This window comes from Cinclus cinclus, chromosome 27, assembly GCF_963662255.1.
Source record: "Cinclus cinclus chromosome 27, bCinCin1.1, whole genome shotgun sequence".
Lineage (NCBI taxonomy): Eukaryota > Metazoa > Chordata > Aves > Passeriformes > Cinclidae > Cinclus > Cinclus cinclus.
The window spans coordinates 6701331-6717329 of NC_085072.1; the positions used below are offsets into that span (position 1 = coordinate 6701331).

Consider the following 15999-nt stretch of genomic DNA (forward strand, 5'->3'; position numbering starts at 1 on the left):
AAATGTTGACTTCATGCTGTGGCCTATTTCTGGGGAAAATCACCCTAAAGTTTCTTCTCACCTTGGACTATACCAGCACAACTACACTATAGTGTTGTATCTTTCCCATATTTATATGAAAGAGTGCATGCCTGTAGTTAGAGCTGTGGTCTTGACTATGATCACTCTTCATACACCTTTACCCAAAACCTGGTCAGGTTATTCCTCCAGAGGGTGCTGGACACTGCCCAGGCTCTCCGGGGAACGGGCACAGCCCCAAGTTGGCCAGAGCTCCAGGAGTGTTTTGACAATGCTCTCAGGGATGCACAGAGTAAGATTACTGGAGTGTCCTGGGCAGGGGTTGGACTTGATGGTCCTTGTGGGTCCCTTCCAGCTCAGCAGATTCTGCTACTTTCTTTTCCATTCAGATATCTGTCCTCTCCTCTCCTTTCCTTTGGCGATGACGTCTGTGTTTGTACTCTGATTTCAAAATCAGTTAGACAGGAGAACTCATAGGCATGAAAATGATGTACCAGAAATAGGATGAAACCCGGAGCTAAATATTTGAGAGGAAAATACATACACCCTTTTTTCTGTGTTGCAGCACTGCAACATTCCAACCTGCAGCAGACAAAAATGGGAAACAAATCTGGGAGTTAAAGCCAGAGCTGCAGTGATGCTCAGGGGTCATGCAAGCCCATGGCACATTCCCTGAGTGCAGGGGAGGAGAAGCCCTCTTGGGAGACCAGAATTCTAATACAATTTGAAGAATGAGAGTAGCTGGTATTTTTGGAACAAATTATCCCAAAACTATCTCTTGATAGTCCTAGCTGTCATTTTTCACACCAGGGTTATCATATAGCTCACCGAACTCCTTCTCATCTACCTGAGTTCTTTCATCTGTAGCCAAGCCTCCCCTATCTCCCAGGGAGCACGATGGTGCCTCCAGCTGCACAGGGTCAGCTGGGGCAGAAAACACAAACTGGGCCTGCACAGCACCAGGACCTTCTAGGCACTGTGACCTTCCCCCTGGGTCTCCGTGCCTACATCTGCTAAATGAATCACAGCCAGGAACCCCCCTGTCCCAGCACACAACCCTGTGATCACTGAGCAGGGGGAAGGTCTCTGGTACCATCTGTCCTTGGTCAGCCAAGACTCCTCTGGGTACCACTGGGCACTCCTAGGGACCATTCCCAACAGGCACTTTGGACACTGATCTAGAGGGTGGGAGAAATCAGTCACACAGATGAGCCTTCCTTACCAGCTGGCCTCAGGGCTAGTAACAGTTTAAGATGGCACTGTGGTACTGAGTCTTTGAGGATGGGGTCTCAGCAGTGGCACAGTCCTTGCTGTGACCCCCTCCTGTGCTGGGCCAAGTGATGCAAGAATGGGGGGCACAGCTACCTGTGAATTACAACCCAACTGGAAGAGCAGAAAAGGGGGATGCAGGCAACAGGTTTCATGTTTTCCTTTGGAACCGTCACGGAATTGCCAAGGCTGGAAAAGACCTTAAAGACTGAATCCAACCACTCCCCCAGCACTGCCATGTTCACCGCTAAACCATGTCCCCAAGTGCCACATCCACACATATATTTTGAACATTTTCAGGAATACTGATTCCAACATTGGCCTTGGCAGTTTGCTACAGGGCCAGACCAGCCCTTCAAGGAAGAAATTTTCCCCAGTATCCAACCTGAACCTCCTCTGGCACAGCTTGAGGCCATTTGCTTTCCTCCTGTCCCTGCTCCCTGGGAGCAAATCCCAACTCCCGCCTGGCTGCCTGCTCCTGTCAGGGAGTTGTGCAGAGCCAGAAGGTTCCCCCTGAACCTCTTTTCTCCAGGCTGAATCCCCCCAGCCTATCACTGAGTCCACTTTGCTCACTTTTCTTTGAGAAGCAGAGAACCTCCATAATCACTTCATGCGACTCCAGACACTTCTGATACCTGCTGGCACCTCCTTCTAGAGAGTCCAGCTGTTTGCTGTTCAAGTAAACAAATTTTCCCAATCTTCTCCTTCTGGGCTTCCCACTGCAGGAGCAGAATGTGCTGTTTGTCTGTCAAGTCATGTGCTGGTCCAAGGAATGACTAAAATCTGTAATTTTATACAACACCTAAATCAACTGTAAAATTGCATTTATTCTCATGACGCTTCTTTGGAGAAACGAAACAAAATAATCTGGCAGCTGTTTCCAAGAGTCAGGCTACAAAGTCATTATACATCTAGAAAACAATGCTTCTAGGTATAAAGTATTTCTATAAAATATCTAGAAAAAAAAAAAAAAGAGAAACCTGGAATGGTTTGGGTTGGAAAAGACCTTAAAGCTCATCTTGTTCCAAGTCCTGCCTTGGGCAGGGTCACCTTCCACCAGATTGCTCCAGCCTGGCCTTGAACACTTCCAGGGAGGGGGCAGCCACAGCTTCTCTGGGCAACCTGTGCCAGACTCTCTGTTTAAACATAAAAAAAAGCATTTACCATCAAACTACCCTCATGGGTTCTAGAGAACAGAGTCACAATTACATTTCCCACTGCTTTTATGTCACTGAACTCTCCCACAAAACTGAATTCCATAGAGTCACAATCCTGCACCTCCCCTTTGCAACACTGTTTATATTGTGGGCAGAGTTAAATAATCCTGCCATGGGCGTACCACAGGATGTCCTATATTGGTTGTTACTTCAGCCCAAAATAACAGCCATTCTCTGTGCATCCTTAATGGTATCACTGCTTCCGCCCTGGAAAAGGATTTTCCTTGCCTTACACTTGTCTCCCACTACATCCAGACCAGACCAAGAGTTGTTAACTGCAAAGGACAAGCTGTGACCAGCCCGAGGGTGGCTCTGACAGCCAGGAACAGTCCTGGTTTAACACACAGGGCTCCACAGGCAGAGCAAGGGTTACAGCCAGGGGGCCACTGCACCAGGGAACCAGTCACTGCTTTACATGGGATCTTGCAGTAAAATGTTCCTACCCTATCCCTATCCCTATCCCTATCCCTATCCCTATCCCTATCCCTATCCCTATCCCTATCCCTATCCCTATCCCTATCCCTATCCCTATCCCTATCCCTATCCCTATCCCTATCCCTATCCCTATCCCTATCCCTAAACACTGGGAAAGGAATTCATCTGGAAAGAAAAGGCTGAGCCTTGTCAAGCCTTCTGCTCTCACTGCACCCATCATTCTCTGCAAATAAATTCTGCTTGTTCTGGAAACTGCTCATCTTGGTGCATAATGAGCAAATTTAGTATCGGCAGCACACTTATCCCAGGGGATGTGATCAAAAGCCCCTCTTCAAAAGTGATCACAGATCCCAGAGAATCACAGTGTAATTAAATTCTGGAAAAGATCACAAGTCTTCTCACCTACTCTATGTTCTGGGTGGATTTTGTAGTTTTTTTCCTGACAAGGATTTTCTGCTTTGGCTATGGGGATGCTTACAGAGAAGGAGAAGGACTAAACTCCAGTTCAGGGATTGATGGCACTGGTTGGTTGGATGGTTGTTTTTTGTATTTAATTGGCCTTTTTTGATCTAAAAAATGTAGTGACTCAGCTCCACTCTTACCCTCTGCACTGCTTATTAATAGTCACATTCTCATGACTTTAGGTAACCTGAGCAGGTAATTTTGACTGAGTATTTCTTTGTACAGTGAGAGAACTAAAAACTGGCTCCAAAATACAGATTTTTATTCCTGGGGTATAGTCATGGGCAGCTGAGGAGCTGCTGGATTATGGAAATTATAAAGTACAGCCAAGGAGTGGTGTATAGAACAGCCAAGGAACGGTCTGTATATAGCTGTATAAACACATATGTATTAATTCCTTTAGCAGTAACAAGGCCAACACCTATTACCGTAAAAATAAGTTATTAAAACATACTTGTGCTCTAGTCTACAATTTGTATTTCTGGGAATTTGATTTAACTTATTTAATGGAACTTTGTATCTCAAGATGTATTAATTAAAATTATTAATATTATTACTACTTCTGCTGCTATACAGCAACAGTACATGATATATAAACCTTACTATAAATAAATTACTTTAAAATCAACCTCAAGCTTTACCAGGGTCAAATACAGCTTGCAGGGCTTATTTAGCACTGCAGAAGGCAGTCAGGGTTATGCTGGACTGCAGGACTGGAGCAAAGCAACATGATCAGGCAGTAGCTGTTCTGTAAATGGGATGTGCAGGCTATGCTGGAGTTTCCCATAAATGGAATCTGAATCTGAGGAGAGAACACTTCTATCTGCAGAGCACAGGCCAGGATTCCCAGGAGCACATCTGCTGGAGTGCCACATAGATAGGGAATAGAAGGAAAGGGTCTTCCTCTCCTCCCAGACACACACAGAGCAGCTGAGAGTCTATAACTGCATCTATAGCATTATTCTTTCCCCACTTTTTATTCTCATCTCCAAATTCATCACAAAAAAGCTGGAAGCACCATGCTTTAGGCATGGATGAGCACTAAGCAGCACAAACAGATCATTTAGTGGGGCGGAGAATAGCACATTTTAAATATAAAATTTCAGAGTTTTTTTATTTTTCCTTTCTTATAAATAGAGGTAATAAAAAGCAAGGGTGAAGACAGTTCAAAAAGCAGGGAAATATCATTTTAGCACCTGCAAGTGCACCATTCTGCATGCAGGAGAGTCATCTTCCAGCAGTTCCGTGGAGCAGAGTTGAGTTTTTGGAAGAAAAGGTAAGGTGCCTTGGACACTCAAATCCAGCAGGTACAGCAGGACGAGAAGCTGGACTGTTCAGTGACCCCTCTGGGGACATCCCTAACTTCAGAGAGGAAGAACTGGATCTAAAGTAAAGGCTGCAGAGAGGGAGATGCTTTAACTGTCTTGAGTTCATCATCATTTGAAGATAAAGCTCAGGACAAGCCCAGTAAACCAATCTACACCTGCACTTCTACAGCAAAGGCACCGGGAACCTGAGGTAGGGCCTGGAGGGGGCAGACAAACCCATGGTTTGGGAGTATCAAAGGCAGAATGTATCTGAGAGAGCCCACAGATTTTCACGTTCCCTCTCTGAATGTGCTATTGAACTCTATTTCATAGAATCACAGAATATCCTGAGCTGGAAGTGACCCAAAGGGACCTTCCAGTCCAACCCCTCCCCTGCACAGACACCCCAAACCCCACCCTGTGCATCCCTGGAGCATTATCCAAACTCTCCTGGAGCTCTGGCAGCCTCGGGGCTGTGCCCATTCCCTGGGGAGCCTGGGCAGTGCCCAGCACCCTCTGGGGAAAGAACCTTTCCTGATATCCTGCCTGACCCTCTCCTGGCACAGGCTGATAGTGAGAGGTTACAGAAACGAGTGGCAACAGTGGCAATAACCAGAAACAACAAACCAGCACTACAAAAGGGTCCTTTGGAAGGGGACAGATGTGGCAGCTTTGCAAAATTTAAATGTCTCTAAGATCACAGACAGGATTCCACTCAGGCTGTAAATGTAGCCATGGAGACAACCCCTGAGGCAACTCCAGCACTGCCTATTGTCATGTCACAATCCTGGCCAGATCTGTAAACCAGAGATTGGTCTGGTGGCTATGGAGAGGTTGCTTCACATCCACCCAAAACCTGGCTCTGCCTTTTCACAGTGGGGCTTCTTTCCTGAACTCAGTGCTGTACTTTGTTCAAAAAAAGAATGACAATAAAATCACAGAATCACAAAATCAAGGACTGTTGGAAAATCTTTGAGCCCAACTGCTCCCCCACCACTGCCACGTTCACCACTAACCCATGTCCCAAGTGCCACATCCACATATTTTTGAACACTCCCAGGGATGGTGACTCCACCACTGCCCTGGGCAGCTGTGCCAGTGCCTGACCACCCTCCAGGGAAGAAATTTTTTCAAATAACTAACCAGAACCTTCCCTGTCTCAACTACAGGCTGTTCCCTCTTGTCCTGTCCTTGTTCCCTGGAGCAGAGCCCGACCTCCCTTCCCGACTGCCCTGCTGTCAGGGAGTTGTGCAGAGCCAGAAGGTCCCCCCTGAGCCTCCTTTTTCACCAGGATGAGCCCCTTTCCAAGCTCAGTCAGACAGTCCTCATCAGAACTGTGATCCACACTCTTCTCCAGCTCTGTTGGAGGAGAGGCTCTGGACAGGCTTCAGCAAATCCAGAAATGCTTTGCTCCTTTCACTCACAAGTCCAGTATGAGCACTGCTTATGCAAAAAAAAAAAAAAAATCAATTAATTTCATTCAGTTCCAGCCATGAAGGATAAAGTAGCGTTTTTCCAGCTGGCAGTTGCACTCAGCAAGCATTTCCTGACAGGTTTCCTCTTCCCACCCAGGTTTCTTACAAGAAGGAATGCAACAGCAATTTGCACAGCTATGAACAGGCCATGTTAGGGAAGCTGAGAAAGCAAACAGCCATACAAAAAAGAGATGGAAACAGCTATTTCAAGCTAAGGGACTTTCCAAAATCTGACGTAGAGAAATAAGTATCTCAGGGCCCTTACAACAGTCATGATCCATTCTGTTCTTTATCTACATTCATCAGATTCTCTGTGCCCACCACAGCCACTCTATGGCTGTAAAACCTGTCTATCAGCTCAGCGGTGCATGTGAATGGCTGACACACAACAATATTCCAGTGCCACTGGCCAGCCAAATCTGTAACTTCAACACACTGTCATCTAACTGTGCTTCAAGCCTATTTCTGATCATCTGTCACCAGCAGCACGTTGGGGTGCAGAAGGTTATGTCCACTGCCAAGGATGAAATCTAAGATCAATGAAAAGTCAACCTATATGATGAAACACCCACTCAAACCCTACAACAGTGCCCAGCACTGGGTACCTGGTAGGTACCCACTACAGAGTCACAAATGGCCTGGGTTTGAAGAGACCTTAAAGCCCATCCAGTTCCAACCCCCACCATGGGCAGGGACACCTTCCACTAGCCCAGGCTGCTCCAAGCCCTGTCCAGCCTGGCCTTGGACACTTCCAGGGATGGGGTAGCCACAGCTTCTCTGAGCAACCTGTGCCAGGGCCTCACCACCCTCACAGGGGAGAATTTCTTCCAAATACCTGATCTAAACCTCTCATCTGACAGTGGGAAGCTGTTTCACCTTGTCCTGTCACCACATGCTCTTGTAAGAAGCTCCTCTCCATCTTTCTTATAGGTTCCCTATAATGAGCAGTAAGGTATAAATTAAGTAGAGCAGGTGGGAAATTCCTGTCAGAAGGAGTTTTGCAGCTTAAGGATTCAACATCTTGACACACCAAACAATGAAGCAGTTTCTGCCAAATAATGTTACTTTTCATAGGGGAAGTCCATGTCCAAGAGCAAAAAACTAACAATGACTTTTCAAACATGAGACTTTTTCTGAAGAGAAGCATGTGGGAGGATACAAACTCTGAAGAAAAAGTGACCTTTTAAAGACACAAGGGACAAACAACCACACTCACATCACAGCAACATACAATTTTTTCTACAGTGGTTGTTTCCAAATTTTATTTTATTGCCAGAGAATTTGAATCCAGTTTTCCAAACAAATTTAGATTACTCCTAAATTCTCTGCTAGCCATGAGGCAACACAGCTTTGGCTTTTTGTTCCTTCTGGACACGTCTGGGAGATAAATAATTTAATACATAAATGTGTGACAGCACCAGCCTGCACAGGATGATAGGAGATGAGGACAGTCAGCTTCATGGGAGCTTTGCCAGAGAGAAGCATCCCTAGAACACTGCACTCACGGAATGGTTTGGGTTGGAAGGGACCTTAAAGCTCAACTAGTTCCACCCCCTGCCATGGCAGGGACACCTTCCACTAGCCCAGGCTGCTCCAAGCCCCATCCAGTCTGGACACTGCCAGAGATCCAGGGGCAGCCACAGCTGCTTTGGACACCCTGTGCCAGGGCCTCACTATCCTCATGGTCAACAATTATTTCCCAATATCCCATCTAACGCTGCCCTCTGGCAGTGGGAAACCATTCCCCTTGTCCTGTCATGCCATGCCTTGTCCAAAATCCCTCTCCAGCTCTCCTGGAGCCCCTTTAGGCACTGGAAGGGGCCCTGAGCTCTCCCTGGAGCCTTCTCCTCTCCAGGTGAACACCCCCAGCTCTCCCAGCCTGGCTCCAGAGCAGATGGGCTACAGCCCTCAGAGCATCTCCATGGCCTCCTCTGGACTCAATTCCAGCAGTTCCAGCCTTCCTCTGCTAGGACTCCACAGCTGGATAGAGATTCTCACACTGGAGAGAAGGGCCAGACAGCAGGGCCTGAGCATGATATCTCAATTCCATGTGCTGCAGTGCCCTCCCACTGCCCCCAATCCCTTTTTCTCCAAGGCAGATACCTGTGTCACCACAACATAGCCATTAAGGCCCACCCAGTTATCTACTGCTGTAGGCAGGAATTTTAATTCAGCAGATCAGATTTTTTTGGAGAATGACTTCAATCACGTCAGGAGAGACATCCTCCCTCAGCCCACTGGATGACTGACACTGAGGTATGATCATCAGCTCCCAGAGGGGCCCAGAACCTGCTCCAAGTAGTTCAGCAGTCAGAGATATTTCTCCTTTACATAGTTTTGAACATGTCACAAGGAGACAGATTTTGACAGTTTCCCACAAATGTGATGGGATGCTCTGTTACATGTATAAACACAACCATACAAGGTTAACCTTCAAAAATAGTCAAAAAATACAAACATAAATAGACATAAAACAATGGTGAGATTTATTCTGTCTCTGGGATATGATCCAGGAGCAATGCTGCCCACCTCAGGCCAGTGGGTCTGGGCTAACATTCACCCTGAAGCGAGCACTCCCATCTCCTGGGAGTCATGTGTCATGGGTCCTGCTGCCACCCTATCCATCACACTGCTCCCAGCTCCTTCTGGGAAGAGAGCAAGAAAATCCCGAGACCCTGTGCAGTAGCTGCCATGGGTACAGAGGAAAAGGAGCCCTGGGGTGAACTGGGATCATCTGAACTGACTGCACAGGCCTCCCAGCAATGCCATCAGCAGCCAAGGGAGCTGTGGGTGGCTGCTGCAGGGCCAACCCCAACTCCATGGCTGCAGGGGAATGACTTGCTGACAACTGAGAAAGATCAGTCACCTCAGACTGCACCACAAGTCTGACGGCAATCTACTAAACTAGATGCTAAAGCATAAAGTTACCTTAAATAGTTATGACTTTGTGACCTTGGGAATCACTCCTGGAGCCTGGCTGTTTTGCTTCATCTTCCCAGCACTCAAATATTGGATATTAGCTGTTTTTGTGTTACCCATCCCCATCACTGCTTCACATTACACCTTCCCAATACAGCAACTTGGTGAGTTAGAGGAATTCACCTGAAGGCATTTAGCTGTAACTCAGTAGTCATATAACCTACTTGGGTCACTTGGCTTTAGGCACAAGCAATATGTTTTCCCAGAGCTGTAAACTGGTGCTCAGAGCCAGGCTGAGGAGCGAAGTGCTGTACCAACAGGGAGTGCATCACCTAGGCTGATGCCCTTCTCCACATATTGAGGTTAAGAAAAACCAACACAAGCACATCAGGCTGGAGAACTCACAAGACAAATCCTCTGTGCAGATGTGAAGCATTTTTGTAGGAATAGTTGCAGAATTCATTTTAATTTCTCTGCTGTCTGCCCCCTCCGCCTCCCAGAGAATCCAGGGGATGTTCTTCACCACATTCAAGCTCTATGGCAAAGCGTCAGCTCACGCTTCTTCCTGCAGCACTTTGCTGCTATTTCATACTGCTATACATATTAAAAATCTTTCCTTGCAGCATATGCAGCCCATTAAAGCAATTTGTTTATAAACAGGACTAAAGAGAGCCAATCTTTCCCAGTCTTACATTACACAGAATTAAATGCTCTCTAATTTAACTATACAATGCAAGTGACGCATGGTGCCACCTACATGCCCTTGGACAGGAGCCAGATGGTTTCCCTCCCACATCACACCACATTCTCTGCTAGAAATAAACATTCAAGGGTAAAACCAGGAGAAAATACTCATATCCTTAATCCCCAGAAGGGACTCTAGGCCAGCAGCAATGAAGCATAGGATGAACAACACCATACAGCACTGTCTGGACTGAAAGGATTTCAGTTTCTTATCAGCTGGCCAGAAGTTCACCTATTTTATTCCTTTTACTGGTCAACTTTCCCTAGTATCCCAGCAGAACAGCTCAGCTCTTGCAGACATACCTTACCATATTAGGTAATGTGAGTCCTGCAAGTGGAGGACTTGGAGCCCTCCTTGGCTTCCAAACACAGTCCACAGGACCTGGGTTGGCCACACAACACTGGGAAAGGGGCAGTAACAACTGGGGACCCCCAGGGCTCCCAGTACAGCAGTCCAGCTACAACAGGGTATTCACTAAACACTTAACGAAAGCTAATCCTGATCTTCTAGCTATTTATCACATCCATCTTTCACAAAAAGGCAAACAATACCATGACAAAAGCTGAACTGAAACCTCTGTGGAAGGATAAACTGGCATTAAAAGCAAAAATATAGGTGAAAAATAGGACACTCCAAAATCAGGACTCCTGGGTCATAGCTCTGAATCAGCAATAACATTAAGACATTGAGTTTGCATAAGGAATTGTCCAGTTCATTGGAACTCGTGGAATTAAGCTTAGAAATTCAGCCCTTCTAAAACAGAGATTTCATTTATATTGGTATTCAGTTGCATCTGGTGATTTCATGGTAACCGTACAAGTAGGCAGAACACTTATTTACAAACAAGAGTGAGCCTGGTTCATTCCATAAATCAAAGCACAGGGAGACAGGAATGGAGCCTATTTAATCCACTTACTGCAACTGTAATTCACAATCAAACGTTTCAGTGCTACTCCTCCATAAAACTTAATTCCATTAGTGTGTCTGGGGTTTATACTGGGCTATACAGACTGTCCTGAAGGCAGTTCATGACAACAGACATTTTCTTTGATACTTTTACTGCCCAGAAATAGTAATTTTACAAACGCAACACTCAGTGTCTTCCTCTGAATTTAAAGTTTTCCTTTGACAAACCCTCCTGTAGGTGAGGCACATCTGTAATGCTCCAGCAGAGAAGAGAAAAGAGAAACAATCATTTAAATGATTATAAACATTTTCTACTTATTCTCTATGCTCTGTCATTAAAAAGATACTTTTCTTCCAAATTTGTTCCTAATTGTTCCTGCTGTGCAATAGCAATGGCAGAAGTTGCCCAGAGAAGCTTTGGCTGCCCCATCCCTCGAAGTGTCCAAAGCAAAGTTGAATTTGGCTTGGAGCAACCTGGGATAATGGGGGTGGTCCCTGCCCATGACCAGAAGTGGGACTAGATGGGCTTTAAGGTCCCTTCCAACCCAAATCACTCTGTAATAGATTCTATTATTTTAAGTCACGGCCAAGTCAAAGCCAGCAGAGTCAGGGATAAAGAATACCTGCTCTGAAATGGAACACTGGAACACTCTCTTTAGTCTTCATCATCAACCTCCAGCTGCTGCATCCCAGACAGGCCATTGATCCCTATCCACACTGACTCTGTTGCACTTGTCCTCACTGGCCTCACCAAGACTGGAATTCCCACTGCTATTCTGCAGTCAGTGGCTTGAGGGAACAGGGAAGGTTTCCCAGCTCCAGCCTCCCCCCAGCTCAATCTGGGTCTAACACAAGCTTTCAGACTCCCCCAATTTTTATTTTCTGAGAAACAGAGACAAGACTGTGGCCAAGCTTTTCCCCTACCTCTGTTTTGAGCTCACATCTCCCCGGACCACACAAAAACTCCTTCCTTTGCAGGTCCTTCCCACTGGAATCATGGGAAAACCTCTCCTAAAGCCACTTCCCCAGAGGTTTTTTTCCAGCTGAATTCCTTGTACCCTTGAACATTTATTCCACAGTAAAACTTTGTCTGCTTTTCCAGCTTTCCACAGTGCATCCAGGCAGTCTGCATCCTAAGGAGGGAGGCGGGTGAGAGCAGAACACATGGAGGATCCCGACACATCCCACTATGAGACCTCTTAGTTGCCTAAACCACAGCCAAAGCATCTGGGCTGGTTTCCCACTCTGGTGCTCATGAGCTCAGCCAAAACAGTTCATCCACTTCTGAGAATTAGAACAGCATGTATTTGCTCCTTTTTTTTTTTTTTTTCTTTTTCCACAGAACTGCCTTTACCTTTCCTGTGCTAGCCTCCAGCACTGCAGAGCTTGGAGGAGCGATTTCAAGTAAGGCCTTTTTTTGGCTTCCATGAAAATCATCCTGATATCAGCCAAGATATAAACACTGGAGGATAAATGTAATTGTTCCCATAAAATCAGATTCTCTGGGGTTCTGCTACTAAAACAGGACACTCCAGACTGTTCAAGTTCACAACCTGGTGACATTCAGCACCTGCCATTCTAAAACTATAATTACTGAAGAATTAATGATTATTAACTGTACTTTCTTACTGGCACTAGAACTGAAATCAGAGAGCTATCCCATGATTCCTGCCAAAGTGGTGGCCTGTTAGGACAGAAATCTCTGATTTGGATCTCAAATAAATCAGGGAAGACTGACCAAGTGATATGATGCTGGAGGCATGCATTCAAGAATATAAACATGGAACTGGATAAAAACAAGAGGACTGGAAAAATGGGAAAAGCAGCTCCAGCAGAGTGGGAGGAGAGTCTAACCCAGGTCTAAGGTATGTTGGATGCTTAAGAAACCATAGTGCTGGTGCTCTGAAGCACCTGCACAAAGGGGCTGATGGAACTGAAGGGAAGCTGCTCTGCATTTAGACGGATCCCACAAGAAAATCACTTGAAGTGAAGTGCTAGACAAAAGGAATCCTTGCTGTTAATTTGGGAAAAAACAGCATTATTAACTTTAAGAGACTGGGTGACCTTGAATTTTTGGGCAGCTGGGTTCTCCCAAAGTGCAGCTTATGCATTTACATGAGCAGTGAGGACTGTGCTCAATAAAATCTTGAGCAATTTTAGGACTAGACTCCAGGAAGCCTCCAAACCTGCAGCCTCAGCTACTCTTTTGTCTTAATTTAGGTAATCTGGGACAACTTCCCAGAAGAATAAGAGATTCCCAGCAAGTCCCAAACATGCCTGCTGGAAACAAGATGTCCCTATTATGATTATTACCTTTTACAGATTACAAAACTCCCCTCCTTCAGTCTTACTGTGAGGCAGCAGCAATGTCAAAACAATTTTAATGACGATAAATGGCCAAATCTTTCCTGCAGGGTTCAGTGAAGATTTCAGGAAGATTTGCAATGTGATGAGCAGAAACTCCTGTGGGAAGAGCTGGCCTCCTTGAAGCAGGTGATGCTTCTGTGAGCAGGAATATCTCACATTTCAAGTGGAATAAAGTGCAAAGTAAGCACTGGGAAAGCAACGGCTGGCATGGAAAGATAAGCACATGCTAGAAGCCATCCCAGCAGCACGTGAGTCTCTGGTCCCATCAAGGCTCGCTGTGACTTTGCTGCATTCTGACTGAATATTGCAAGAAGGAAAACAAAAACAGGGTCTGAAGAGTGTTATGGCCAATTTTCAGCAAAGAACCAGTTAATTCCAACTAAATGATGCTTCAATCACTCTACTGCATTGCAAAGTATAGGAAAAGTCTACCCCAAGTCAATGTTCTCCAGCAAAAATGAAACATCCCACAAACAGGCTGACTCCTATGCAACCTTGCATTTGCTATTTCTCCCAGGTCCTCCACATTGCATTTTAATAGCTTCAAAATGTATTTAGCTTTGACATTGTCAGAGTCAGTCATTGTCAGGCTCAAATGTGTTTCAGACAAAGACAAACAAAAACAAAAGGAAACCGAGGCAATTCGGAAAGACTCAGTAATTATTATAAAATGAAAGAGAGGGCCTCAAAGGACGAGACTATTGCAAGAACAGGGGAATATTGAACAACCTCTTACATGCTGCTTGCAAAGACAATTTCCCACAAGAAAACAAATCCGTGAGGAGACAGGAGAGCAGATTTCAGAAACACAAAACATCCTGTCCAAAATAACAGAAATTCCAAAATCAAAGGTCACATCTTCCCCAGGACACCTGAGATCCTGCTGCCCTGGCAGTACATTCCCTCCAGGCTCCATAACTCCTGTGCAGCTCTCCAAAATATTGAACTCAGGCCACTCTGCAGATATGCCTTATCTTGCAGAAGAGAAATCAGTAAGAATTTGCTGCTTGGAACCACCTGCCTGTTCACAGTCCTGAGCAGAGCCTGAACCTCTCCTACAGACAAGAGTAAAAGCCAGAGAACACTCTGCCATCAATACACAAGGGTGACACATCAGTGATTCAGATATATGGTCTCACTTACCCGAGTTTCCTTCATTTCCTCGTTTCCATCAACTTCATCATCATCCTAGGAGGAAAGCAAACAATGTCATTAGGCAGCTCTGGATACAACAAAACATTATCCCAAGATGAAAATGTATTGTTTATAGAATCACAGAATCATTAAGGTTGGAAGAGACCTCCAAGACCAACAAGTCTAACCTTTGACCAAACACACCACATCAACTCCACCAGAGCACAAAGTGCCATGTCTATGTGTGTTTTGAACCCTACCAGGAATGGTGACTCCACCACTGCTCTGGGCAGCCTGTGCCAGTCTCTAACCACCCTTTCAGTGAAAAAATACTTTATGCTAACATTAAGAAAACTCCTGGCAAAAGAAATGCCTGTCCAGATGCTTTTGGATAATTATCAGATCAGGTTTTGTGTCCTAATGGCCATTTAGTAGATCTTGATATTGAGGACAGAATGACTCTCTTGAGATGGCTCTTGCCATTCCAACGCTTCTGAGGAGTTGGGAGGAAGTCCCTAATACACTGAGGGAAAAAAAACTTGGAAAAACTGCACATCTGAAATACTGACATTATGCTGACTTCCAAAAGTATCTCCAGTTCAGTTACACTCCAGGTGGGAGACTCATCATCCCAGGTATCTTGCACTTATGTAGCCTCTCTAAGCTACTGCCCTTTGTAATTACTCCAGGACTTCATGGAGCAAATGAAAACTATCATGGCATCCCAGCTGACTTAGGACTCAATTGGTTAACCGTAATTCTTACACTGCCCATGAAAAAGGCCACCTATTTTCCTAGCTGAGGCTCTAATCAAAGTTTGGAGGGTTAGACTTCTTCCCTCAGACTGAAGAAATCTTCTGAAAGCAGGACTAAGAGAAATGACCATGACAAAGACAGCTCTTCTGCACTGCATTTATGCTGTGAGACCTTTGGATATGCAAGTCTAAAAGAGAGCTGGAGAGGGAAGAACTAATGGGAAATCAATGGACTGGAAGAACTAATGGGAAATCAATGGACTGGGAAGAAAACCATGAAGCTTGGCATTGGAAGAAAACTCACCCTGGAGTTTCCCTTTCTAAGGAACTCAAACTTACATCTTGTGTTGAGAAGATGATGCCAGTGCCTCTCCGTCTCTCTTTTGGCCGTCGCCGTTCTCGGATCGACTGTTTGTTCAGGGATCTGTCGTCTGAATCCTGATCTTCACACTCTGGCCAAGTAAAGAAAGACTGCTTTGGTTTCAGTGATTTACATCTAGGCTTTTCCTAAGTTTCTGGGGTTCTTTTCAAGCTGATCAAGGTCATCTTGCCTTGTGTTATATTACAAAGGAGTTATTAAAGCAAATGAAATGGAATCTCAGTGTCCTACTACAGCTGAATACTCACACTCCTTCCCTAATCACAGCCACGGGGGTTACCCCAGCTGCCAGCCCTCCCCAAGTCATCCTGCCTTACTCCTGTTCTAAGGACAAACTGTACTAGGGGAACCTCTTTCCCCAACTCTAATAGCTAAAGGCTCCTGATCACTGTCTCATTTATTTATCCAGAATGGAAAAGAGCCTTTTATCCCTCTGTTACAAGCAACAGGAATTTGTTTTACTTCATTTAAATAAATAACATTTGTTCTGTGATGTGGCACCTTCCCTCAGAGTAACAAGTAAACTTGTTCTCTCCGTCTGTACACACTGGAAGTTCTAAACCACAAGAAAACCCTTGAGCTTTTGTCTGTTCTTCACTCTCCTGGTACGT

The 15999-nt window shown here is 45.4% G+C and overlaps 1 protein-coding gene across 6 annotated transcripts in view; it reads right to left on the reverse strand.

Moving 5' to 3' along the window:
• The window catches only part of PPP1R12B (protein phosphatase 1 regulatory subunit 12B), a 148640-nt gene that overhangs the window by 39731 nt on the left and 92910 nt on the right, over positions 1 to 15999 (reverse strand). For 4 of the 6 annotated variants that reach the window (XM_062509641.1, XM_062509640.1, XM_062509642.1 and 1 more), the window contains exons 18-19: positions 15349 to 15461; positions 14264 to 14308 (exon numbers count right to left, since the gene is read on the reverse strand). In XM_062509641.1, the coding sequence (XP_062365625.1) occupies positions 14264 to 14308; positions 15349 to 15461 (158 nt within the window). Of the gene's footprint in view, positions 1 to 5573; positions 6149 to 14044; positions 14176 to 14263; positions 14309 to 15348; positions 15462 to 15999 lie in introns of those variants that run through there. The other 2 variants (XM_062509645.1, XM_062509644.1) reach the window with 2 other exon arrangements.